This window comes from Oreochromis niloticus, linkage group LG4 (genome assembly GCF_001858045.2).
Source record: "Oreochromis niloticus isolate F11D_XX linkage group LG4, O_niloticus_UMD_NMBU, whole genome shotgun sequence".
NCBI classification, from domain to species: domain Eukaryota; kingdom Metazoa; phylum Chordata; class Actinopteri; order Cichliformes; family Cichlidae; genus Oreochromis; species Oreochromis niloticus.
The window spans coordinates 12,048,331-12,076,293 of NC_031969.2; the positions used below are offsets into that span (position 1 = coordinate 12,048,331).

Here is a 27,963-nt window from a genome sequence, read left to right on the forward strand (position 1 = left end):
TTTATGACTTTGGGTGATTGTACTCATATTGTCATCAGTGCAGTTCTTTTTGGCCACTTAAAGTAAGTTCATAGAAGTGTGAGGTTATATTTTTTTTTACAATTTCTGCTGCCCTCTTGGCTAGATCGGTCTTGAAAAACACTTTTTAAAAATGTCAATGATACTTTTTACCCAGAAAAAAAATAAAGGATATATAAAAGTCACTTGTCATTTCTGGCTCTACGTTACTTGATATTCTTCATGATATATGATTGAGCTATTTTCTGACAGATTTGAAGTCAACAAGTCATTTATAACAGCTTAAATTTCTGCAATAATTTTTTGGCAAATACCGGGAATCACAGGTGGCACACTGGCATGGATAAGCAGCAGAGGTGCGTCTATTTGTTTTTATAGAAAATTTTTATTCAACATACATTTTCCAGCAAAAAGGCAATATACAGGAATAGTTGTCGTACACTGCTGCTACACTGAGGATTTTGAAGTGGAAAAGATCAAATTAAGGTGTGATTCTGCAGGTCATCTCTGTACTGCACTTCTTAACAAGACAAACCAATGCAGTTAGTTTTTAAAAGAAAAACAATCCAAATGTAACAGAGGGGGGAAAACCTGTCAATGGTACATCAGGAACGCAAAACAAACAAACAAAAAAGAAACCTACACACAAAAAATATGAACACCTGGCTCCTTCTGTACCCAACAACAAAGGCGTGTGTTTCTCTTAAATTTTACACGTTCATATTTTTAAATATACAATTCTTAAATGTTGTCTGTACAGAGCCAGCTATGCGCTATTAGGGGTGCATTCCATCTGTGCTTTAAAAGAAAGAGAAGAAAACAAAACCTGAAATTAACAAAAGAAAAAAGAAATTCATAGGGCTTAAAGTGTTTCTTACAATGCTGGTTTTTGTCTCTACACAATCCTCAAACCAGTGGGGCTCTAAATGTCTGCAGCTCCCTACCAAGCACAGCGCAGTTACTGCTGCCAACCACCAGGGGGCGACAGATTCAATCAAGAAAGAAGAGAGATGTTGCAGCTTGTGTGTGTGTGTGTGTGTGTGTGTGTGTGTGCGTGTGTTTTACAAGAGGAATGACTGAGAGGAGAGGGACAAACCTTTAGCAACCCCCAGAAAACTAAAAAGGAAGTCATCAGGGAGGTAACACATATCTGTGTGTGTGAATGTTACCTAGCAACTCACAATCAAAAAAAAAAAAAAAAAAAAGTACTTTTGCCAGACCTGAGAAACTAAGATTAATTTCCAACGTTCAAGAGGAAATACAGACAAATCGTATTTTTCCCCATTTATTTTAAACAGATGCTGTTTTGCAGATTTTTTATTTTATTTTTATAATACAAGGTCTGCAGAAAGACAAAAAAAAAATTTTTTTTTTTCCTCCAACCAAACTAAGTGGAAAAGAGAACTTGAGTGTAAACTTGGAAATACTGATTTTTGTTGCTCTATAGGGATGGGAGCAGAAAATATAAGGAAACCTCATCATAAGAGCAAACCAGAGAACTTCAGGGTGGACGCCAGCTCGCAGCTGCTTTTGCAAAGATTATTAATATTTTTAAAACGACTGCATCTCTCCATCATTTTCTGCGAGTCAGTCCTCCAAACAGCACACTCATTGACCTCTGCGCACAGCAGTGTGATGCCCCTTTGAACAACTTTATTTAAAAACAACCCCCAAAAAATTGTGAAGGGAAAAAATAAGCTTTAAATGAGGTGGAAGTGAAAACTAAGCCTAGAAGTTCATATTTATATATGAAAATATTTATATATAGCATACATATTATATATGCTATACTGTGTCGTGATTCCTCTTAATTTTTTTTTTAAACCATAAAATCCAATTACACGTCTCCCATTTCTGAACAGGCAACAAAAAGCAGTCAACAGGCAGACAAGCCAGAAAAAATAACCGAACAGCCTCAAACGTGGAGGGAGACGATTTTTTAAAAAAACGGGGGGGAAAAGGGAAAAGAAATAAAATGTACAACAAAATAAACAGTCAGTGGTTGGTGCGGTTTATTTTGTGGTTGAAGAATAATCCATCAGCTGCAGCAAGATCCCAATCACTGAAGACAGAGTGCCGGTGTAGAGCTGTAGAGGTGTCCAGATGGGGTGTTAAAAGTGATGAATACACACACACACACACTCTCAGTCTTTCTCACGCACAATCACACACACACACACACGGTTGTTGGTTACAGTCTGTGGTTATGGTTTGTTAAAGTAGGTAGGGATGAAGGCGGAGCAGGAGAGGATGAGGAGGACCAGGGGAGAAGGTGGGGGGTGGGGGCTGCTTTAGTTGTGGATCTTGATTGCTTTCTCCAGGTAGGTGTAGCGACCTCTCTTTGGAGCTTTGTTGAAATGATCCAACCCTAGCCAGGGGCGCGGGTGGGACATGTTACCTGCACAGGAAGACACATCGGAGAGGTCATTAGGAGGAGTGACAGCGCCACCTGCAGTACAGAAATCACATGAACAGTAACAGGAGCAGTGGGAGTATTTCTGTAGCCCGCGTGACATCGACATTAATCTCAGGTGTCGCTGACACACCGGCCAATATTAGGAACGTGAAGAAAATAAAGTCCAGTTTTATTGATTCTGGTGACTGGGTTGGGCTACACACATCAAAACTATCGACTGCTGGGGAACTTTTGGCCATTTTGATGCTGTTACATTACAAATAAGAACCAATCACTGCTGCAGACGAAACACATGCCCCGCCCCAGTCTCCGAACTACAGGAACCCTTCAGAGGTTCTGTGTCACGCTTATAGAGGAATCACTGGAGAGGCAGTGTGGTAAATACCAGAAATACACTCGCCAGATGTAATCAGCCAAATTTTGCCATGCAGACATCATGAAGGTGACCTGCTGAGTTCAAATTCAAAATCAGGGAAGAAAGTTGATTTAAGTGACTTTGAATGTAGCATGGTTGTTGGTGTCAGACAGTGTTTCAGAAACTGTTGAGTTGGTGGGATTTTCACACACAACCATCTCTGGGGTTTACAGAGGACGGTCCGAAAAAAAGAAAACATCCAGTAAACAGGGGAGCAGTTCTCTCTCAAATAAGCGCTCGTTACAACCAAGGTTGCAGAAGAGCATCTCTGAATGTCAAAGCCTGAAACAGATGGGCTGCAGCAGCAGAAGACCAGCCCGGGTGGCACTCCTGTCAGCGAAGAACAGGAAACCTGAGGCTACAATTTGTACAGATTCACAAAATTTGGACCACAAAAGATCAAATTGTCTTGTCTGAAGCTGATTTCTGCGGTGACATTCAGAAGGTAGAATGTGGCATAAACAGAATGAAAGCATGGATCCATCCTGCCTTTTATCTACAGTTCAAGCTGTTGGTGGGGGTTTAATGGTGTACGGGATATTTTCTTGGGGGTCTTAGTACCGAATAAGCATCACTTAAACACCAAAGGCTCTCCAAGTATTGCTGCAGAGCATGTCTATAACCACAGTGTACTGATCTTCTAATGGCTGCTTCCAGCAGGACAGCAAACTATGTCACGAAACTCAAATCACCTCGAACTACTTTATTTAACGTGACGATGAGTTCACTTTACTCAAATAACTTCCACAGTCACCAGATCTCAGTCCAGCAGAGCACCTTTGGGATGTGGTGAAATGGGAGATTCACATCATGGATGTGCAGCCGACAAATCTGCATCAGCTGTGTGATGCTGTCATGTCAATGTATCTGAGGAATATCTCCAGCACCTTGTTGAATCTGTGCTATAAAGAGCGAAGGCAGCTCTGATGGCAAAAGAAGATCCGACCCAGTACTAACACAAGGTGTACCTAACAAGGTGGCCAGTGAGTGTACATAAAAGGTCTTTAAAGTTCATTAAAAGGTGGATAAACTTGTATAAATATGAGCAGTCGTGACATTGAAGTGGTGGATGACGAGGCACTGTGCTCGAATCTGAGCAATGTCTGTCCTTGTGATGCAGTTTCATGCTCTCGTTTTATTTTTGTGTTTGGCTCTAGCCCGGTGTCGTTCAATCGGTGCAGTATCAGTAACAGCAGCAGTTACACTGGTATCGCTCCCAGTAGCACCGCAGGCAGTAAATACCTGGCTGTGGTTCAAAGTCCTTCAGGTTGACCTCGTACTCATCCTCATTGATGTACTGATGCCGACCCATCATCACAATTGCAAACTTGAACTGAGAACACACAGAGACAGACATTGATGGTTAACTACCCCCATGTTAACACTTTCATTATTTCAGCATCAGGATAACGCTGTTTAAGAAGAAGCAAACCAACAATGACCTACCTTCTCAAACTCTTTCTCCTGGATGTCCAGCATGGTCTGGATCCTCCTCATCACCTCCCGAAACGACTCACCCTGCACAGAGGAGAATGGGATGGAAGTGAGTCAAGAGGAAATAAAATAAATAATAATCCCCACATTATGTGGTACAAGTAAACAAAAAACACACACCTGTCTGATCTTGAGCAAAAAGGGAATCCCAAAGGTGCCAAAGACCTCCTTATGGAAGTGAGCAACAGGGATTAGCATTTCAGTGTCCTTATCCAAGTCCACCTGGTCCAAAGGAATCTCCTGAAAAAAAAACAAGCAGCACAAGAGAGATGAAGGAAGAAAATAAGTTCAGATCAAACCACTGACTATAAAATTTAAAAATAAACCAACTGTTTTTACCGACACCTGGTGGTCAAAGTTTTAACATGCTGTAATGACGCAAGAGCTACAGAGAAAACTGAGCCAGAAGCTTGGTATTTAACCTTTAACAAGCATGAAGAAGTAATACTTCTACTGCTAACTGGCTGGCTGCGAGGGCAAAAATACAGTGTCGGGCTGACGGCATGTTAACTGGAAGTTAAGCGGCTAAAATAAAATAAACGACACGGTGAAACACACTGCACAGGCAACGCCTCGCATAAACACTCACCTCTATTCTGAAGGTGCGGCTGGCAGCAGGAGATAAACATTCTAGCAGCTCGTCCTCCTGGTGAACTCCGATGATTTTATAGCTTACTATCTCTAACAGCCTGCAGAGGGAGAACCAGGGAGGAGGCATTAACGCTCTGCAGGAGCTTCTCAAATGCAGCAAAATCTGATTCTGACATCACACCAGGGAAAACAAGAAATTCAACAAAACTAAAGGGAAAGGTGCCAGTGCTGTCACAGAGAGCAGGTTTACAGAATGAAATGGGGCTGTGCAGGCTGCGGTTGCTGTGAGGGTTGTAATTGTCAGACTATAATTTGAAGTACTTGAAAAGTGTTTAAAAAAAGGAGAAGATGCACACATTTTGCACATGGTTAGGATTAGATTAAAAAACAAAACAAAGAGGTTAAACAAAAGCCAAAATGTTACCTGGATCAATATGAGTGGAAAACTAAAGCGATAAACTGACTACAGACAGTCTAGGCCACAACAACAAGCACTCAATCTCTAGTGATTTGCCCAGGGTCAAAGATGATGTTCAAAAAGCTAAAACAGACCAAAGTGTGCTCGATTTTTTTAATTTTAACTCAGTTTACCATCAGATGCAAACTCCCTGTACGGCAGGACAGCTGGAGCAGCTGTCAAAAAGTTCTGATTGCAACCACCGAGAGGAAGACAAGCAAGCCAAACACAGATGGATACCTGAGCTTCTCAGAGCCGTTTTCAGACAGCTCCACAGCCTTTTTACATTCTTCCAAAAGGTCCCGCACACAGCCGTGCTTGTCAGGGTAAAGAGTAATCTCCTGCAACACAAGAAACAGAGTTTCATGTCTATGGTTGAATCACAGAAACATTTTTCCTTATGTAAAGTTTTTTTTTTTTTGTAAGAGTGTCGTACCTCCTCTCTGAACTGGCTGTTGAGCCATATGGATTTAAAACTCCTCCTGTTCTCAAAGTCTGTTATCTTCATCTTTAACTGTGAACACATAACGGAGAAAGAGAGCGAGAGAAAAACAAAATTATTCCTTTTGTGGACTGTTGTAGGATGTGCCCTTCCATTTTCTTCTGCTCATCTGCGGCCGGGTCACTGGGGCAGCAGCCTAAGCAGAGAAACCAAGACCTCCCTCTCCCCCAGCCATCTCCACCAGCTCGTCCGGGGGAACTCCCAAGTGTTCCCAGGCCAGTTGAGAAATGTGGTCTCCCCCGTGTGTCGTGGGTCTACCCTGGGGCCAGGGTACCATGAACACATCAACCAGTAGACATCACAGTCAGGTGCCCGAACCACCTCAACTAGCTCCTTTCAACATGGAGGAGCAGTGGCTCTATACCCAGTCCCTTTCAAATAGCTGAACCCCTCACCCTTTCTCTAAGGGAGAAATTAGCCACCCTTCAGAGAACGCTAATTCTGCCTTTTGTATCTATGATCTCATTCTTTTGGTCACTACCCAAAGCTCGAGACGTAGGTGAGAGTAGGGACGTAGATCAAGATACAAATCCCTGTCGCTCATGAACAAGACACTGAGATAAGTCCTCCACCTGGGGAAGTAACTCGGTCCTGAGCCAAACTGAGGACTCCACTGTTTTCCGGGCCATGCCCATGGAAAACAGTGGCCTCATACTTAGAGGTGCTAATTTTAGGAGTTGCTTATTGATCATGTGTTTATATTTATTGTGATCATTTCAAGCTGACATTTGGTTTGCAAAGAATGATTTGAAATAAATAAAGTTCTCACAACTGTTTGTGTGTTAAAAGTTCAGGTAGCCAGAAAACATTTTTACCCCAATGACTTTGTTTTCTATCAGTCAGCATTTTATATTTTATAACAGAGGAAAGACAGAAAGACATTTAGGATTACCAGAATTATTACAGGCACTATGAAACACTGAGCTCCTTTTCGGGGGAAACGGCAGTTATCTTACTCGAAAGAGAAAACAAAGACGAACTTGAAACAGAAAAAGTAGACAAACCAGTCCTACCTGCTGGTAGTAGAGTTTCTTGGGCTGCCGAGGCTTGAAGAATTGCAGCAGATCCCGCAGCGTTCCCTCATAGTTGTGTCTGAGAGGATTCCCTGGACCGTCCCTGTACCTGGCCACCACACCACCAGGCAGGGGGGGAGGACAACAAAGGGGAGGGAAGAAGGGTGGAAGGAGAAGAGAAAGAAAAATGGGAGGAAAAGAAGCAAAGAAGCAGAGGTGGAGGTGAACAGCAGAGCAAGACAAAAAAGAGAAGGACAGAGGGAGAGGGAAGAGTAGGAGGAAAAACAACAGAAGACAGGTGGAGGGGGGACAGGTTATGCAACATTTCTACTGACAACTGCAGGTAATCAAATCAAAGGCAAACCTGACAAAAGCTACGAGTCACAACACTGTTCAAATGCGCTCTACACGTTCCTTTCTACATGTCAAACAGAATGACAGGATTTTGAATTATTTAGGGAAAAACAGCCTTGAAACAACGCTGTATTATTCATTAAACTACAGGCCATCTTTAGCAGATTTTCCTGGCTCCAAATGAGCCTTTTGGGAGATGACTACGCACGTCAGCGAGATCGATCTACGTACAGTGAAGGTGATGAGTCAGTTATTTGGCCCAAATCCATGTGGTTTCCTGTTCTTTCTGACCATCCGATTAAGAAGCAACATAACACGCTTTAGTAAATAAAACACCAAAAATAACGAAACCGCTCAAAAACATTTTGTCACAGTTCTCTGCTAAAACCGCTCCCTCTATGCAGGAAAAGCCTTTTAGTATAATCAAGTCAGTCAGAGAAAACCACAAAAAAAAGGAATAATTATGCTACAGCAAAAGCATAATTACTCAGTTATGTGCAAAGCAAGAACTAAAGTTCTCTCCCTTGTAGTTCACTTCATGTTCAGTGTTGTTTCAAAGCCCTTAACTGCATTTTTCTGACTATAAATGCCATATTTTGGCTTACAGTGAGAACAACGGCTTAAAAAAAGAAAAAGAAAGCCAATCACTATTATGCACTGTTATTGTTACATTTACAAAGAATGCAGTGTGTGTGTGCGCGTGTGTGTGTGTGTGTGTGTGTGTGTGGATGAGACAAGCCTCCTACCCCTGTGACTTGAAGAACTGCAGTAGCATGGGATCTGTGTTCAACCTCTGCGCTACAGTCTTAGCCACCTGATAAACACAAAAACAGACAGTTCATGACGGGCCTGTCAGATTTCACCTGTCAGTCAAATTTAATGCCAGCAGGAGCAGAATTCCACTCCTGGATTACTTCTAAAAGCATCTAACAGTAGCAGCAAAAAAATAAAAAAAAAAAATCAGTCTTCGTATAATGACTCTGCAGCTTCACATTGGCATTTTTAAAAAATGAAATAATAAGAGTAAATCAATAACCATTCAAAGGGCCTCAACCGATCGTACCTGAAAATAGTTCATGCGGTTCGACAGTGTGACCACAAAACCGGGGTCGTTGTGGATGGTCTTGTCACAGAAAATGACGTCCACCCGGTGGTAGAGATCCCGGAAGTAGTCCTTGGCCGTAGGGAGCTCGCTGCTGTCGTTCTCTGGGTCGTCCCTGTGGTGTTGGAGAAAGGTTGGAAATACAGTTTGAGGTACGGGATGTGTTTTATTGACGGGAAAACAGACATCGATGTGACAGAGAGAAGTGTGAGTGAAGTGAAGGTAGAGGTCAAGGACAGAAAGAGCAGGTCAGGAAGTAACTGAGGCAATCACTGAGGGCACAGACATAAGTAAAGCTAACAAGTTCTATAACATTTTCTCAACCAGAGCGTCGTTAAAGAGAGACATTTAAAATCAAGGCAACATGACGCGTGTCGACCTTGGGAAGTTCTTACGATCTGACAAAGCTCCCAAAAGAAACACCTCCCAGGTTTGCACATCACATCAACTTTAACAAGAAATTATTTGACTGGTGGAGCCAATCCACCGCACCAAGATATCAATTTGGTAGATTTCTCAAAGCACAAGTGCCCAAAAAAAAACAACAACAAAAAAACCCCCAAAACAACTTACTTCTGGAAGACAATGATGTCCCCGTCCATGAGCTCGTCCAGGGCCTTGTCCAGAGAGACATCATAGTCCTGTATCCGCTCTGTTAGATTGGGCTTTACTTCCTGTAACACACCAAGCACCGAGGGTTATGCAGTCAATTTATCTGCTAAGTGCAAGGGAGTATTTATTTTTGTGGCAGATATATTAACACCAAGGCCTACATATGACAGTGTGAAAGTATGCACATGAGAGCCTGACACAGCTTCTGTGCCAGATAGAGGAGCCTGAGAATGTGAGTGTGAGGGAGCAAGTGAGAAAAAGGCAGGAGTGTGTCAGAGACTGAGCGTCACAGAAACAGATCACCTCATAGAGGATAAGGCTAGTTTCCTGCTGAAATCCTGCTCTCTCACACATGACTGGCAGCAGGTCTCCTGAGAGAAGCAGAGAAAAATCTCAAAATCTTTACGTTCACTGCAGACAAAGAACTCATACACTGCGCTTTATGACAGGGTACTGAGGTTATAACAGAGTCACACTTACTTATTTTGCAGGATATAGGTGTGTAGATATGTCCACAATAATTTAAGCTTCTGGTTTTGGGGTCATACATCTTCAAGAACAACATGACATCATCTTAAAAAAAAAAAAAAAAAAAAAAAAAAAGCAAGGTGAAATCAGCAGCGATACAACACGTCTGCCAAAGAAGTGTTTGAGGAGCAGTATTGCTTCAATTTGCATAAATATTGTTCAACTGAAACACTAAACAAAGCACAAAAAGCCACTTAAGGTTCTGTTGTGTCTGTTGGTGCAGTTCTCCAGCTATGCAAAGGGAAAGATTGAGCGCACTGAGAAACAAAGAGATACGTCCAAGGGTTTGCAGTTCTAGTATTTTTAACCTTTGGGTTCACTTAGTTCCACTATGAAAGCTGTTTTCTTCACAGCAGGGCCAAACCACAAGGATCACCAATACCACATAAACTACATTTGCGGTTTTTCTGCATGTTTCTGACGTTGACCCCAAGTGGCAGCAGGCAGCTACAACATCGCACTACAAACAGTAGCATGCTGGAGCCTTTAATCAGCAGCTAAACACAGTGTTAATCATAAACACTCAGAACAGACCCATCAACATTCAAACCGATCAGTAACATCTATGTTTATGACTGTGACCTCTAAGGCATTGTGTCGATTATTCTTAGCTACACCGTACCAACATAGGCAGCTATTTAAGAGGAATCAGAAACTGACACCTGAAGAACATGTTTTCTACATAAAATGTTATTTGAAAAGTTTAGAAGAAAGAAACTGCTGAGATTAACTCAAAGTCTGATGATGAGCGCCGATGTGGAGAACTTACGGTCTTTATCAAACTTGGGTAACGTGGCCCCACTGGCTGCCATCTCCGGATCTACAGTCTCCAAAAATATTGTCCAGGGGTTCTCATTGTCACTCAAGTCGATCATCTGAAACACAAAGATGTTCAAATCTTTAAAAAAAAAAAAAAAAAAGTTTGTTACATTTAACTGATTAAGTGAGTCATAAACTCAGGGGTGGTCCCAGGAATAAAGTGACACAAAACTGTTCAATTATATGGAAAACTTGTAGAGGAAAAAAAGACTTTAAAACATTATTCTGGGACAAACGTTGAGGATTTAAAAAAAAAAAAAAAAAAGAGAGAGAGAGCGATATGACAGGTGATTCTATACATGGAGTTGTTATCCAGTAATTCAAATTAAAGTCAATTTAGATAATGATTCAGAAAAAATATTTCGGGGAGTGATATTTCCTTCTAGAAGGACCTTGTTTTTCCTGGCAGTTATGCAGCGCACTATTAAGGGAAAAAAGCACACCCATGCTCTAAATCCTGCATATTTCTGAACTGATCTTAGCACAGTTGTTCTGGTCCACTGGCAGCTTTCTTTCATTATTTTAATGCAGGTCATTTAAATTCTTCTTTCAGTATGAATTTTCAAAAAACTGACTAAAGTGTACAGGAATTTTTAAAGATGTGTGTCGCAGGCTCAAACACCTACCGACTTGTTGCAATCGGCCTCGTAGTCGAGCATGGCAGGTCGCTTGGTTCCGTTGCTACGGGCCTGCATGGGCCACAGCCTCATCTGGTCCTGTGGGAAACCCTGCGGCACATCAATACACGAGTTTCAATTTGCGTATAAGATGCGGGAAAAGCAGAAACATGGTGAGAAAAAGACATCAAGACTAAAATTTCCAACTGGTATTTACTGATCAACCGCAGGGAGCCAGATTTTGTGTATACATGTGTGCTCCGCACTGTTGACAAGCTAACAAGCCCTCTCTTTCAGCCCGGGGTCAGAGCGTGAACCCGCATGAATGCGGTTTCTTTCACAAATATTAAACTTCCACCTAACGTGAGTTACTTTGATGAAAGATAAGTTTACAGAGTAAATATTTCATGCATCTTGAAACTAAAAACTCTTCACAGTTAATCTTAAATGGTTCAATTTATTCTTAAAAAAAAGTTAGAAATTTCATCCAAACATCCACCACCATCAAAGAGCATACAGTCCCACAGATGCCTCACCATGGTCTGGGAGAGGTTCTGGACAAACTCTTGCAGCGTGGAGCTCTTCAGGACCTTGAAGACCGTGTACTTCACTTTCTCCTCGTCGTACATGTCGTTGCCCTGATGACCGCAAAACTGGTCCTCGGTCACCATCTGCCCAGAGAGGGAAGATGAACAGCGTTAGTATAACTGGACCAAGAACCAAAGTGTGAAAAATAAGAGACTAAAGACTTCATGCAATGAAAACTCACTCCCCCACACCCAAGTTATCTCTATATCTTGACAAGGCAAGAGCTTCATTCTTTGTATCCACACTGGTGGTGACATTTCACTGCAGCAGTCAGTAGCTAACTGCATCAAAAGTCTTTTAAGCTTTTGTCTAAGCAATCTGCTTGTCATACACACACACACACACACAAAAGAAATCATAATTATGTAGAGCTTTCTGTTTAGAGGGGTGCTCCACTGCTAAGACTTTCAATGAGGTGTCAGTTCTGATGGCTTACAGGCAAAGTGCAAAGCAAAGTTTCACACAGCCTCATTACAGCCTTTAAATGTTACGCTTATCACCTCTTCAGAGGAAAATAATGAGCGTAATTAGCCTTTGTGCTGCCTTAATACTCAAACAAGTAAGTAAGTCAGTGCTGAAAAGGGTAAACCTTTATCATTTAACAAGCCATTTCCTCATTATCACTGACTGCTCTTCTCCCCATCTCAACCACACAGAGACTGCCAAACCAGAGCGAGAGCACCTGCAGTTGTGTGTGCCGCTTGTAGGATACACCGAGTCCAACAAAACACTCGAACACTTTGCTTGACAGAAAGAAGCAGCTTCCGTTTTCCGGCCCGTCGTTAGCCCGACGATCCGATCCAACATAAATGTCTAAACGTCATCTACTCGTTTTAAAAAGCCAAAACAGTTCATTCTTATTGCACTGAAATTCAGCTTTCATCCACCTATGAAACATATCTGCCCCGTCTAAAGGTGTACGATGTATACTTTGCATAGCTTCTCACGAACTAAGCGGTTTCTGTCAGGCCTCTTATGGAGGTCGACTTTATTGGGTTCAAGTTCAAGCTTGATGGGATCTTCAACAGAACAAATACACTCATTAATATGAATAAATAATCCAATAAGTACTGTACGAAGTCCTGCACCTTTACACACCTTAAGCAATAAACACCACCTCATTCAGATTACAGACGGTGTAAAACAGCACAGGCTGCTAGGTGTGGTGTTTCGACACAAATGTGGCTTTACCTGAAATCCACAAACAGCTTCAATTTTCTCCTGTACTTCCTGCACTACTGCACTGTAGGTTTCTCATGTGCTGTATACTAAATTATTCAGCCACACAAGTATTTTGATCGCAAAGTATCAAAGCACCACAGAGCACTTAAATAACCTCCGATTCCCTACCTGAACCTGCATGTAGAGGTGAGCCTCTTGGCGTTCCTTCCTCTTCTGTGCCTCCACCCTCTTCTCCTCCTGCAGACGCTCCACCAGCTGCTGGGGGATGTCCACATCGGTCATCGGCTGGAGCACCTCGCCTAAGTGTAGGTAAAACGGCGGAAGTGATAATTTAGTACAACAGTATTATTCAGTACAGTCACCTCCATGTGAAAGAGGAATTTTATTTGCATTCATCAGCTGAGAGGAACCCTTCGTGTGTTGCTGGAACAGTTTCTCATACCAATGTTTTTTAAATGACGAGTGAAGGAAGAAGGATGTTTACTTACTGAGCTTGGACTCACGGATGTAGACCAACATGTACGCGTTGGTGCAGTGGCGGACAGAGAGGTCGTCGTCGTGTCCGCCGTAGTTGTGTTCTATGGCCTCCTCCTTGGTGCATCGTGACACTACGTCATCATCAAACTTGCACCACTGCAGAAAGAGACAGAATGATAGACGGAGACAGATGGGGATTGCAGGATGGGGTTGTGGCCAGAGATGAGGAAGCCAGAGGAGGATGAGGAGCAGAGGCGAGATAGGGGTGGGGTGGGGCAACCACCAAGGAGTGGGGTGGAGGGGGGGGGGAATAAAAGAGAAAAACCAGAGAGCACTTAAGACAACCATTGTCACACAAACCCAAATGCAGAATTAAAGTAACATCCCACTGATGTGTGCATATCATATCTGACCTGTGCTGAAAGCTTGTGTTTACATCCGACTCGTTACACTAACACATCTTTTCTGACAGAGTTTATTTCACTACACATCTAAATTGCGAAACATCCTTTTTCTGACATTAGGTGATATCATCTCACCTGTCAGGAAGCTTGTGTGTTCTCAACTATGAAGCATTTGTTCTGACTCCGAGTGGGCAGTTTAGCTGCCTTTGAAACATCTTTGTACATTTTCAGAATAATAATCACTGCAGACCTGGGAAGCACTTATTCTGACTCTCAACCCTTGAATCTTGATGCATGCAGCTGTATGTATATTAAAAAACACTTAAGGTCAAGAGCCAAGATAACATAGCTCTGAATTCCTCCATAACATAAACTCATTTTTGTTCTTTTTTAAATTTACATCGGGTAGCATTCAAACCCCAACACATATGAATCCCAAAGCACACATCCCACAGCATTTTTGGTGAAAAGTGCAGAAAAAAAAATTGTTCTCACAATTGGATCCTTGACACTCACTTTGCCGTCTCCTTTGGGGTTAAGATAGACGACGTAGTGACCGCCATGGTTGTCCCCGCTGTGGACTAGCACAGCGTGGAGGATGTAGTTGGCTGGGTCCTTTGAGTCTGGCTTCTGGAGGAACTCGTCCAGAGGTAACTGGTCTGGAAACTCGAACCTAATGAGCACAGAAAGATGGAGAGGCATTGGAGACAAAGAGATGGAGAAGGAGGAGGAAAAAAAAGGATGAGGTAAGCAGCAGTATTTAAAAAAAATGGAAAAAACAATGTGTAGATTAATACAAAAAGGGTCAAATATCAGCCAAAAAGTAGCATAAAAATGGAAGAAATCAAGGGTAAACTTGAGCATATTCAAAACTGCTGTCACTCCACACCCACACCTGTGTCTCCGTGCACAAAGCCCTCAGGATGCCAGTTGCCCGTAGCATCATCACAAGGATGAGTCAGAGCTCATCGAAATGGCACAGCGGAAGGTTAGCACTTCTAAATGGTAGCGTTTGCTAAAAGTGTCACATTATTTCTGCTGGGTTTTATTTTTAACACCATTAACTGTACACAGATTGATGGCACAGAAAACAATCTTGGTTCCTTTCTCACCGTCTGAATAAGCGAGGTCAGGGCAAGCTTTTCACGAGCGTAAAGCTCAAGTGACAGCCCTCCTTTAACCTATGCTACAATGGAGCAGACCTTCTCTAAAATTACATCCGAGCAGCACAGTTACTGTCTCATTGTGTGACGGGGAGTGATCTACTTTAAGCAGGGTACGTTCTGCAAAGTAATTCACAAGTAACCTTACTTCAAAAACTATTTTTAAAGCATCAGCTTGTTTTTTCCCTTACCTGTCATTGATCTTGATGTTTTGGTCGGTCTGTGGGTCGTACATGAACCTCATCAGCTGCAGATGGAGGATCGGAGGGAAGGTGAGGAACTTCACTCCCTTTTCTGCTTCCTGCGACGCAAAACAAAAATGAGTCAGACATCTGGTGAGGACATCCCATTGACATTAATCCTGCCATTATAAACCCTTTCAGCTTTAGGCTGCTCATTTAAACCATATCAAAACAAGGCAGGTAAACAAGCTCCAGATCTCATTTTTAGAGCTACATATTTCTGTAGCTTGGCAAGAAAAAGCGGAAACCTACTGAACCATTTGAACATAGTCTAATTTTTGGAACACCAAATATTTTTTCACAATGACATAAAAAAACTAAAATTTTAGTCCAATTTGCTTCAATACCAACAGCATGAAAGCAACAAGAGCCAACAAATTGCATAAATACTTCACCTGCAGCCCGTGTTCTCCTGCGTCATATTTGTTGTCTCCATCTAACTGCTCAGTTGCCACATAATCTTTGAATGACTCAAAGACTGGAAAGAAGCAAAGATGATATTTAGAAAATCGCCGCTTTGATATGTGTGTGAAAATCATGATCATGCAGGACAAATGTGCCACTGATCAATGAAACACCACATTTATGCTACTCACTGTTCTTCTTTCCTTTTATGCTAAGCTGGATGTCATAGTAGTCCTCTATCCGCTCGGACCTGTAGTCCACATGCTTACACTGGATATATGACTGCAGAGTGACACACACACACACGCAGAGTCAGACTATACGATATGAGAGGCGAGTCAGAAACATTATTTCTCATCGGGTCACGTCTTGATTTAACCTCAGTCTATTCTTAAACTGGCCTTGTTCCAGGCTACATCCTGTGCTGTGTTAGCCTACATCATGTCGCTGTGTTTACAGAATCTACTGTGCAAGACGTGCTGCAGAGACATTACTGAGCAAAATAAACACTATAAATTTCCCCTCATAAGAACAATATTGTACAACAGATATGCAAAATATGACCATAACTAAAAGGGCGAGTCGACTAAGAGGAGGAAGAGACGGAGAAAGAGTGATGACATACCACCATCTTTCCTCTGAAGAGCTTTGGGATTGTTCCCTCAACACAAGTGCCTTTCATTTTGTTCTCTACGTTGTCCAGGAGCTGCGCACACACACACACACACACACACACACACACACACACACACACACACACACACACACACAGAAACAGTAAATATTGTCAGCTGTTGTTCACCGTGCATACAGGGCCTTTTTAAACGTGTATAGGAAACTCACCACTCTGCACAGCTCCTGCACATCATGTTGCATGAAGCTATCTAGTGTTTCCCACCTGCACGTAAAAACACACACACCAACCGTCACAACACTTATTGTGAAATTCTGATGGTTTACCCACATGTCAAGCATGCAAGGATCTAATAGTTTCGCTTACACCACATATTATATTCTCCAAACTTACCCAAAGGACTTTGTGAGCTTCTTGGTGCCAACCGGTTTGTCGCTGTGTTGCAGCTCGTAGAAAACCCTCTGCAGTGCCAGGGGGACGCTCTTGGAGGAGTCATCTCCTTCTGTGGGCATCATGTAGACCGCCTGGGAAGGATGAGGATGCTCCAGGATTACAACTTTTATATAAAGCTACTCATCTTAGACTGACTGGACTATTTTTGTGAAAACATTTACTATATTTAAACTCCAGATCTGCTACTGGAAAATTTCAAGAACAGCACTTTGATCGTAGAATTAAAAGGGACGAAACAAAAGCAGCAACTAAAGTAGAAGGTTACAAATAAATAAATACGCATGTCACAAAAATATATTTTTCAGTATGTAGACACAGATATTTGAAACTGTTTCAATGCTCATTTCCTCCAGTTTTAATACCGATTACATTGACGCCTTCTAACCCTCCGATTGTTGACACACACTGCAGTGCCTACATAACCCGGCCTATTCTCACTCACAGCGCTGTCTTCTTCCCTTTACTCATCTCATTCGCCCTGGGTCAGTAGCATTTTCTTGGCAGTAGGAAGTTGGCAAGTGCAGAGCTTAACAACTGAGCTTGTTGGCTAAAGAAAACAGCAGTCGTGTCTATTGGAAATATTTCGCATTTGGGGGAAATAAACACAAGAAAGCCGACATACAAGATCCCCTCATTTAGCCAAGCACCTGAAAGGCGGAACTACTATATGAAGAATTAAGAGCTTTGTGTACCTCATGTCACTTTACATGGTTATTCTTACTTGGATAAAAAATTAAAAGGTTTATGACCTCAATGTTGACAACTCTTGGTATTGAAAGTGGTCCTGAGAATCAGGGGGTTTATAGGTATTTAAAATAATCAAATCTATTATGTTAACACCCCTATAACACATCAGAAAAACAGCCACACACAGACAGTCATTAGAAGCCACAGGACAAAACCTTACCCGTCGTAGCTGGTTGGTGAAGAAGAGTGTCTGTAGCAGGCTGTTCATGTAGCAGGTCGCTCCTTGGTTCTTAAGTCCAACATAGCCTGTGTGTTTCTTTGAATCCCAGCTGGTCACAGAGAGGAAAAACTTCAGTTAGTTATAAATCATAAACCCTGAACAGAACAGAGAAAATGCACATGGGAAATAGTTTATAAAGACAAAAATAAACGGCTCAAATAGAACACAACATACGCCACTCCGTGTGGGGCATCCGCCTGGACGTAGACTTCAAATGTAACTTTGTCGTCGTCGATGAAGCCCCTCTCTGGATCGGTCACATCCTGAAATGCATCATTGCAAAACAGTTAATCTCCTTAAGAATATTGATTTTTAGTAATGAAAGAATAGAACCAGGCCCAAATAAAAGGTTAAGAAAATGGTAACTGCTGAGCGAGAAGAAAACAGAACCCCACCAGCACTCACCAGCAAAAATATTCCACTGTTACTTTGACTAAAGTACTTGTTTGTGTTTGTGTACTTACACTCCAGGACATGAAGTTGGAGAAACCCCAATCGTTCTCTTTGTGGAAGAACAGGTGACTGATCCTGCGGCTGAATGACTTCTCGTCGTCTTTGTGGTTAATGATCTTCAGCATGGCCTGTGCGTGGCAAGACCATGACCTGAAACACCAAAGACACGACACCCGAATACAACTTTTAAACAGTTCTGCAGTATTATTTCCTCAGGAACATTTTGGCGACACTGAAATTGGCACATTTAGAAGACTGCGTAGGCTACGACGTTAAACATAGGAGAGCAGGACCAACAACCTGTGCAAACTTATGAGCCAAGTAAGCCATCCAACCCTGTTCCACTTCAGCTACTGAAAAACATAAAACAGTGTTGTGCACGGTAACAGGATAAAGCATCAGATGCTAATTTTACATCCTTCCACATCATTAACCAAGATATACCCAAATCACCAACAGCATCAGAGTGGCGTTACAAACTGAACCAATCTGTAAGCCTCACATTTACATCTGTGACCTACCACAGCCTTCAATTTACACACCAAAGATATATTATGTAGACAAAATATACACCCAAACACACAAGGGTATTTAAAAACAACAACCACCACCAGGGAAATAGGGCTGACAACACATTTTCTAAACTAAGTTATGCAGCTGAGTTGCACAAAAAAAAACAGAAAAGGAAAAAAAAAGTGACATTGGATTGTGAAAAATGATATTTCATTGTGGGAACTGGCAGCTGTTTGTCTCAAGAGCGGCACAGAAAACAAAAGCTGGGTTTCCACCAGAGCAGTGGTTAAAACCAGCAGCTGTGACCCCGTTAATGCAGCACTACCCAACCGCAATAAAGGACGGCTGGGCTGTAATGTCGGAGCACGAAAGCTGTGCAGGTTTCAACTCCTACTACGTCACACAGGGAGCGATGGAAAAGTGGTGAAGGCTTTAGCCTGCCACGATCAGCGACTATGAATCTGCTCGATGACACAATAACAATAATTCAACAACCACTGTGTGGCAATGATGGCAGAAGACTCCCAATCCAACTCTGCTCCAGTAATCAAAGAAAACCCCTCTTTACATGAATGGACCTACAGGAGCAGTTATGATTGTGCCATGTCGTTTGGATTTTTGTCGATATAACACAGACAGTGAAATGGAGCAAAACCTGCGTCTTTTTCTTGAGGAATAATTTGCTCTGATGTTTTAAAGTATTTTGACAACACCAGTGCCAACCAGTAAAAAAACAACAAAGATGTCATAGGTGTAAACCTTCAAACAGCGGGCTGCCTGCTGCTCTGGCAGGTATCCTTCTGTATAGGACACGAGTGAAGAAAAAGAGCAGACTATTTAAAAGTGGTCTAATTGTGTAGTTAAGTTAACATTAAATACCAGAGCTTTGCTAGTCCCAGCTATTAAGCAGAGTGGGAAAGAGGAAGATGCTGCTGAAAAACTAGACATATGGAAGAAGCTTTGACTGTCTGATAGGAAGTCGAAAATCACAGAAACGATGCAGCAGGATTGCCTCTTTACCTTTCACTAAATTAAAAAAGATAAATCCAGTTCTAATCCAATTACACCGGCTCCAAACTTGACTGTGTGCAGTCTTAACACAAATATGTTTTCCCATTAGCAGCTGCATTTTGCAAAACAGCAATAAAAAACATTTCCACTGCAGTCTCACAGTATGGGATAACTGCGCTGAGCTGCTGCGGTCCTGCCAGGTACCAGAGACGACCACAACCACTCTGCGTCAGGCCTCCTGGCTACACACTAAAACCTCACTTTCACTTCATCCACTCAGAACATCATATATCATGTGAGATACTCGAGAGTTTTTACTGTAGCTTTGGCAGATCTCAATTCGGGGCTCTAGGTAAACTACATCCCTCAGAGCAGTGTAGTGGATAAAACATCTGCAGGAAGTTCTTCACAGCACCACTGACCCCAAATTACAGTAGAAAAACCTACTGCGACTTTCAAAGCAGCAGAAGTTCCAAGAGAGCATAAAGTCAATTGATAATCACAGCTCATATCAAAAGACCCGCATCCCAAATCCCTCTTACGTACGTGGAATCTGACTCTGCATTACACTGCAGGAAGAAGCCCACGCTCTTCTGGTGTGGTCGGTCAGGATAGAAGCGAGGCATCACCATTATCTTCCAGGGAAGGTTCCGGACAAAGCAGGACGGGCTGAGCACTGACTCGCTCAGGCGGCTGAAGCGCTCCACCACAAACCGGAAGGTCGCCTCCGACCGCCAGCTAGTGTCTGTGAGAAGACGGGAGGGTGACTCGTTAAGAGGGGGATGAGAAGATTTGGTGTGTAACAGATTCCCTCTGATTCACTGGGAACTTTTAATTCGATACAGCACTTCTGCTTTATTTTCCCAGTGATCCAAATAATTGTGGTCAGAACTGTCATTATTCCTGGACACCTGCAATCCGACAACAGAAATTCGAGACAGAGTTCCACCCCAAATGTTTTGGCAGTAGACGGTTGCTGCAGTCGAGCAGGGGTTAGCCTTAAACTGCCCACTATGATGCAACAGTGGTGCAGCACAGCGCTGCAGCACCATTTGATTTTTATTAACCTCATAAGTTATGTTTAACTCAAGCTACAGAATGTAAAAGACATAATTACAAGTTACTTCAAACAACTTCTGAAAACTGGCAGAAGTAAGAGAACTTACAATTAAATTAAGTTAGAGAAAATACCCTTTAAATTTAATTCATACACTGCCAATAAATAACACGGAAAAGAGTCTTTATGTTTTCATACTGACAAACTGTCAGCATTTGAGTTACTACATATGAAGACATTAACTTCAGGTGTAATTTCAACCAGATGACCTACAGTTTCTTCTACTTGGAAAGCTTCAAAGAAACTAAAGCGTTTGCAGAGGTGCACATAATCCTCACCATCCTCCATGTCCTCCTCTGTATTGTTGTGTCCGTCTGCCATAGCCACGTTACCATTGATCACTGGGTTGGCGGGGATTCTTGGAGGATCATCTGTATCCCCAGCTACACAGGGAGAGAGAAACAACATAATAAGACTGCATGGATATGGCGTTCCTGGATAGATTAACATGTTAGAGACCCTTTTTTTATTTAACTTGGGGTAAATGTGGCTGAAAACTCTGCATTCCCAACTCGCAGGTGTCAACAGGTCAGGAGCGTACGACCGAAAATCCTGCTAGGATTATTAAAGCATGCCAAGTACTTTTATATGTTCATTTTGTAATTTTAAACCAAAATAGCAAATCTGGGCAATGTGAGTAGACACATTAAGCGTCCTCTTATTCTCCCATTAATGCCATTTTTAGTTTCAGATTTGGGTCACACAACTGATATTTATAAAAAAAATAGATATATATTGTGGGGCATCCTTTTACCTTTTTCTTCACTTTAATGGGAAAACCCTGCTGACACAGGATAGTAAGCCTCCTTTCTCAGTCTGTGTATGACAGAGTGAGAGCAACAGAAAGCGAATGTGTGACTGTGTATGTGTGTGTATGAGCATAACAAAGGCCCAGCAACACCAACAGTAGGCTGGGTAATTATGGATACAATGCAGGATTAAGCAGCAAGTCATCATTCAGACAAAACACACGCGTACAGGGGACAATAATTATCCCAGCTCGGCAGCTCGACGCACAGTCTAATTTACCAAAACATGCCGATGAGGGAATCAGAGGCGCGCTGAATCGACTTCAAGGAGTGAGTGAAATCTGCCCGGATCCTGTGATGTCCCAAAATGGGTTGCTTTGTCACCTCGTCTCTCGCACAATGTTTTGCGTGTGACACTTCTCTGTGTCGGTCTACAGGTAACACTGCTGACCGAATCCTCCAGGAGACTGACCTCATTTACCCAAGCAGATTACACCATGCTATTGGGCTCTGTCAGTCAGCTCCATGACAACCTTTTGTCCCGCCCACTGTGTCAATCTATGCTGAAATGTATTTATTAATGGATCTGTCACCAAAAACTGCAACAGTAGGAGCCAGGAGTCTTACTTATGGGACAAAAATCCACACAGAGCAAGATTGCAGAGCTTACCCCGGCTGGCTTAAACTATAAAGAGAATAAAAATGAACTCCTGTGATTTAGCTGAAGCCTCACTATAGCTGCAGTAACCATCAAGTGAAAAGGTTTTGGAGAAAAAAAAATACGCTAATCTTTCCTAATCTTACGAAGCTGAAATCCTTTGGACTAAAAGTAGCAAATGAAAGTTTGTCAATAATCACACTCAGTCTTCTCTTCTGAAATACAAACTTTATGCTGAGCAAACGGAAAAAAACACTCCAGATGTGTGGTTAACCCACACCAAAAAGGTTATAACTGCATGGTTGATCTTGTTACAGTGACTTGGCACTAGGAGGCTACAATGCAGTTTGCTGCATCAGGCCACATTAAGCTGTGTTCCTGTACTTTGAGCAAACTGGCCCTAAATGCCCATAAACAATATTAAGTCCTCACCGTTGTGCCAATTGTACCCCTTAGTCTTGTATTTCTGAGAACTTTTAGAATATAAAGGCATCAAGATTGTTCAATATTAATTTTTAGAGGGACCAATATAAAACCTTGGCCAGCCATGTGACAGCAACAGCCCTTCTTTTAAATCAGAGTGTAGACACACAAAGAAACAAAAACGAACAAACAAAAAAGAGGCAAAATGACTTAGCTATGCCAAATGAGAGATGGTGGGGCTGCAACTGCATGGCGCCTCATACCATACCGGAAATGGAGTGTGGGAGTGTGTGTGTGTGTGTGTGTGTGTGTGGTGCTTCTGAGAGAAGTCAGAAAAAGTGAGCAGTTTGTTATGTCAACTTGTCTTCACTGTCCTTGTAAGGCTTCAGTGCACCGAAGGATAACGTATGAAAGGTGAACTACCAAACAAAAAGACGGGGGGGGGGGGGGGGGGGGGAAGTCCGCTAAATGCACCTGCTACTAGTGATTAGTGTTACAATGAATCATCAAATCATGCAAATGTTATGCCTGGTCATTTCTTTATTTACTGCATAGCATGCATGTAACTGCTTAAGGTCATTTGTATAATGCATGCTCCCAAATAACAAGCAAAAGCGTGTGAAAACATAGTAAAATTAAAAAGTCTGAATGACGCAGTGAAAGTGCCCACTGGTCCCTACTCAGCCCCAAGTTGACATCAGTGTAAACTTAATAAAAATGCTGGTAGTGCTGGTGTTGTGTGTGCTAACTGCTTAAATGACCGCCCCGGACTCCAAACTGAACCCAAAAAAAACGAAAAAAAGAAGAAGAAAAAAAAACAGATCATTAAAAATGGCGAGCTCCATGCCTTTTGGTCTTCCATACAATGAAGCAGCAAATCCCCGCGCTGCCTCTGTGCGGGCCTGGCTTACCGCAGAGGCGACTACCGTTACTTGCCAGCGCTGCTCCACGTTTCACGTAACGACACTAACTACCAGGATATAAATTAACATACAACGGGATAATGTACGCTTGGTGCTTCACATCGTTATTATTTCTGCAGGGATAGCTAAAAATGTAGTGCGTTAGCTACCACAGGATTGACGCATCTGCGTTCCCGTTAGCCACCTTAGCAAACACTAGCCACAGATTCACCTCAAGGCCTTTATTAGCCAACATTAGCTGGAGTCAAGAAGTACCAGCTACCGATGTAGATTTACTGTTAGATGAATCATTTTACCCTCAGCTGCTAAATTATAACCGTGACATAAAATTTAGACACAGGCGAAAAGCTCGGAGAAAAAAATTCAAGGCCCGGCTCTCGGGCAAAAGCCAAAATCTTAACGATGCAAAATACAAGCCACCATTTTGGAACGCCACACACCCCCTCCGTGCACTAGTTGGCTAGCTAGCTAGCATGCTAGCTGGAGAAAGAACGTAACGAGGTGCGCATTGGAGCTAATTGACTAGCTCAATATTAGCACTCGCGCTAGCACTGTTCTTCGCGTTTTACAAGGCGTAACGCGCTAAGTGGATGTTAGTGAAGCAGATACTTTGCTACAATATGCTAACATGTCAAACTTTGGAGACACACCTAACATATTTTTACCCAAATGGTCAACCGATCTCTTTAGCCATTTGGAAACCAGCATTTAATGTATGAGCAATCACACGATGCTAACGCACACGCTCTCTCTTTTAGAGGCTGAACCAACGTTATTTGTCGAACAGCAACTAACAGACTGAAGTTAAACGTTATCAGTAAAAAAATACAAATATATATCACTACTTTATTCGCAAGAGAAGTGATGAACGCAGCTAGCGATAGCTGTCAAAATCACCCCAAAAGCCCACACAGCCAAGTCAGAGCAGAGAGATTAATTTACCTTAGCGTTGGATCCGTGTTAATTGCAACACTAAGCAGACTGTTTACAAACACTTGGGCCACCAACAAGCATCGGGCCCGAAATTCTGTGAGTGCAAGCGGATTCTAGACGGCGGTGATTTGGCAATCTCGAAGCAACAAGCCGATGAACTGTTTATTTGTAGATACGGTTGCCGATCAGAATGAATGATTTATGCGGCTAATCTGCGACAATGTGCGGAGAAAATGCCACCGGTTCTGGATATACCTGCAAGCAGCTGAATATCGCAAGCATACGAAGATCGTTAAGGGCTCGGTTTGCTTGTAACGCAAAATGAGGTCAGCTGCATACAAGTATGCTGCATCGGACGCACAATCAGCAAAAAAAACCAACCGGCTATCTCTGCTAGCTGCAGGCCTCAGTGTTTACTGAGATGTTGGGCTCAGTTAATGTGGATAAAATCCTGTGCATTTCTCGTGCAAATGTTAACTTATGGCACAAACCTGGTAAAAAGAACAATAAAAAGTCAGTTCACTTTACTCGGGGCCATTACTTACCTTCCATCTCCATGTCCTCCGGTTCACTGAGCTGCTGCTCGCCGGCTTTCTGTTGCTGCTGCTGTTGCTGCTGCTGCGTGTGGTGGTGGTGGTTCATGTTGGCAGGTGGCGGTGTTGTTGTTGTAGTTGTGATGCGGTGTTCCCTGTTTTCTCTGTTGCCCTCGACCTTGTCCAGGGTCGGCTCGGTGGGGAACCGGGTTCTGGACTGCTGGTGAGGTGTGGTGGGATGCGGAGGTGGGGTGGACAGGTCGAGCCTTGGCGGCCGGGCCTGCTCTGTTGCGACCTCGGCCTTGTCCGCTGTCAGCGCCGGGGAGTGAGGAGGGGAGGTCGGCGGGGGAGCGGGTAGAGAAACGCGGACGTATTTGCTCGCTATTCGCCCAATCTCGGCGCCTTTGGTGGGTGCGAGTCGCTGGCTGACGGCAGGGGTTGCGATGGGTGTAATTAGGGGAGGGCGGGGGGACTCCGAAATCGGAGGCCCGCTGAAATTAGCTAAATCAATCTGGGTCTACCCCGGGAAATGTGGGGCAATAAGAGAACTCAGAGCACGACCTGCACCGTCAGGTACAAATACCCTGTTTCTAGCTAGCGCTAAGCTACCTGACACTAGGCAGCCAAATGGTATTAAAGGTACGACAATGAAAACAAAGGCTCATTTGCTATACACACACATTCAACAACTTTGCCTGCGATATCCCCAGTCTGTGTGCTCCTCCGATTGTCCCTCGTCTGGGGGAGAGCGGAGGAAAAAGCTATCCATTCAAACCAGCTTCCCAATACGGAATAGCACTGATGTTAACGTTAATTTAGAAGTTCGCGGAGACGAGAGTTTGCGCGGCCCGACATAAACCAAAATCCTCCAAACCACCCTAACACGACAGACGACAAAACGCTGCAGCAGCTCGTTGCATTTCTAGCTATTCCCCTTGCTTCTCGTGAAGAATGTGCCCGGTCATACAACGCTAGCCTGAGCTGTGCGGCTCCCTCAACCCGCTCCTCCCGTTTGGTTTGTGATGTCTGAGGTAAATCTCAAAATGGCGGTCGCGCTTTTCTCTGAAATGTCACATCCGCATGGAGATCCAAACACGGGCCCATCCCCGAGCCAGCTTCTCCATCCACGCGAAATCACACAGGCCGGGTCGTGTGTGTATTAAAGGGAGAGGAAATATAAGCGCTAACGACAATTATTACACGAGTGGGATTGGTTTAATGGCTGTACGTGGCGTGACATTGATTTGAATGGGAGAAATCGCTGAGCTGTTGGGCTAAACTGTGTAAATACGTGGTAATAGCGTGTGTGTGACGTTTTACCCAGCAAGGTGACAAAAATAGAAGTTTTCATTGAGCAATTCTGAGCAGATTTACTTTTTTAAAAATTAATTAAATCAGTGCTGTCAGAAATTTTGTAATGAAACGCAACATGATTCAGCCTATAAAACTGTAAAACCACGTGGTTTCCACGGACATTAAAGGCAAGAACCCGTTTTCACAAGCGGGACTTTTGTTTTATAGTGAACACGAATGTTAGTTTTTTTCCACTATTGTGCCTGGACAGCTGTGTTAAATTAGCTTTTAATATCACACCCTGGACAGCTCGAGTCATTCCCAGTTATTTTATTTATTCGATTTTGTGATTTGATTTGTGTTTACCTGGTTATTAGTTTCATTCAACATGTGTGTTAACTTTATAGACTTAGGTTTTCAAGAGCTTGGGTGCACTTTCATGCTTGTATGCACTATACACTCGTGATTTAACTAATGCAGGACAATTAAAACATTAAAATAGCAAAAAAATAACAACTGGGTAATGTAGTTAGAATATAATATCATATCCACCAAATAAAATCTACTGCCTTCCAAGGTTATTATAGTAAAAAGTCCAAAGTAAACTCGATTAAAGTGAAACATTTCAGTTAACTAAAAGTAAAAAATAAACTTTTGAAAAAAAATTGAGGAAATATTAATAGTTTGATTATAATAACAACAACAACAACAACAACAACAACAATAATGATGATGATAATAATATTAATAATATTAATAAAGAGTCTTTGTTTATTAAGACTCTGGATGTCTGCAAGAGTGAGTCAAATGAGTCAGATTTTCCTAAGTTGTGCCTGGCAGTTGCAGTTGCCCTTCATGTCATAATAATTAAAAAAAAGACTCAAACTAACACTGAAACTAGTAAAAACTAAACTACAACGTAATATTTTCAAACAATAAAAACTAAACTGAAACAAGAAAATCAACTGACGTGAACTAAATTGAATTAAAACCGAAAGTCGAAATGAAATAACCTAAAAACTAATTGGAAAATACAAAACTATAATAAAACTGCTGCCTTCCTGCTCTAAGACCATGTTATTTACTTTAGAGCTGACCGCCTGCCTGCTCATGAACACGTTAATAAAGTAAATGCACATTTTGGATTAATTTCCAGATTTTAACACGTTTAGTATTAACAAGTATCTTTTTCTTCTTCTTCTTTTGGCTGCTTGCTTTAGGGGGGCTCCATCTCACCTTTAACCCCAGCATCCTCCACCCATCTTATTCTGTGACAGATATGATATGCCTCTGCATATCATCCTTCACAACATCCATGAATCTTCTCTGAGGTTTTTCTTCTATCCAATTCATCCCTCCCGTGCACATGCCCAAACCCCCTCAGCCTTGGCTCTCTAACTTTGTCTTCTGTGCTCAACCTAACATGTCCCCCTGATGTACTCAACCAACCTGTATCACAAACTATTAGATTGTCAAAAAGCACCAATACTTTTACTGTACATATAACTGCGTGGGACAATACGGGTTCCACTAATCATACATTCTTCTTTTTTCTTGTAGATAGCTCTTCACAGAGAAGCAGGTCTGAAGAAGAGTTTCATGAAATGGCGCCATCTAGTGGAAATATGTAGTCCTACACCCGGCTTCGTCTAATGAACTTGAACGCTCATGGGTTTAGAAAAGTCGTATATATATATGTTGTTGACGTATATATTTTTAATATACTTACAATACAACAGTTCATATATTATAAGTCTGCACGATATGCCTAGATTAATAGGTGATAATTCACTATATCTAAAGCTATAGAAATGATCAACTTTAATATTATATAATATAATATAAAATAATATAATATAATATAATGAAATATAATATAATATAATATATTATAATATAATTAA

At 42.3% G+C, this 27,963-nt stretch overlaps 1 protein-coding gene and 1 long non-coding RNA gene across 5 annotated transcripts; one reads left to right on the forward strand and one right to left on the reverse strand.

Annotated features, from left to right (window-relative positions):
* Window positions 1-383: 383 nt before the first annotated feature.
* Window positions 384-25,962, reverse strand: usp7 (ubiquitin specific peptidase 7 (herpes virus-associated)). 4 transcript variants are annotated; one of them, XM_019358422.2, is made up of 31 exons: window positions 24,779-25,958; window positions 20,826-20,930; window positions 19,977-20,175; window positions 17,918-18,056; window positions 17,628-17,716; window positions 17,394-17,502; window positions 16,427-16,557; window positions 16,243-16,297; window positions 16,025-16,105; window positions 15,591-15,681; window positions 15,390-15,472; window positions 14,944-15,053; window positions 14,085-14,262; window positions 13,197-13,341; window positions 12,877-13,007; window positions 11,475-11,609; window positions 10,948-11,049; window positions 10,272-10,377; window positions 9,455-9,547; window positions 9,278-9,345; window positions 8,936-9,036; window positions 8,324-8,477; window positions 8,007-8,074; window positions 6,907-7,015; window positions 5,828-5,905; window positions 5,632-5,732; window positions 4,933-5,032; window positions 4,464-4,583; window positions 4,296-4,367; window positions 4,092-4,182; window positions 384-2,416 (listed from the first exon to the last, which is right to left on the reverse strand). In XM_019358422.2, exons 1-31 carry the CDS (start codon window positions 24,873-24,875, stop codon window positions 2,310-2,312), a joined length of 3,348 nt encoding a protein of 1,115 aa, XP_019213967.1. In that variant the 5' UTR covers window positions 24,876-25,958; the 3' UTR covers window positions 384-2,309. The 4 variants fall into 4 exon arrangements, with proteins under 4 accessions (XP_019213967.1, XP_019213969.1, XP_019213968.1 ...); XM_019358424.2 differs by having other exon boundaries at window positions 2,292-2,416; window positions 14,106-14,262; window positions 24,779-25,962; XM_019358423.2 differs by having other exon boundaries at window positions 2,292-2,416; window positions 6,907-7,009; window positions 24,779-25,961.
* On the forward strand, window positions 24,248-27,917 carry LOC112846776 (uncharacterized). The gene is made up of 3 exons (XR_003219927.1): window positions 24,248-24,329; window positions 27,280-27,390; window positions 27,620-27,917. It is a non-coding gene; the product is annotated as an uncharacterized LOC112846776 (long non-coding RNA).
* Window positions 27,918-27,963: the final 46 nt, after the last annotated feature.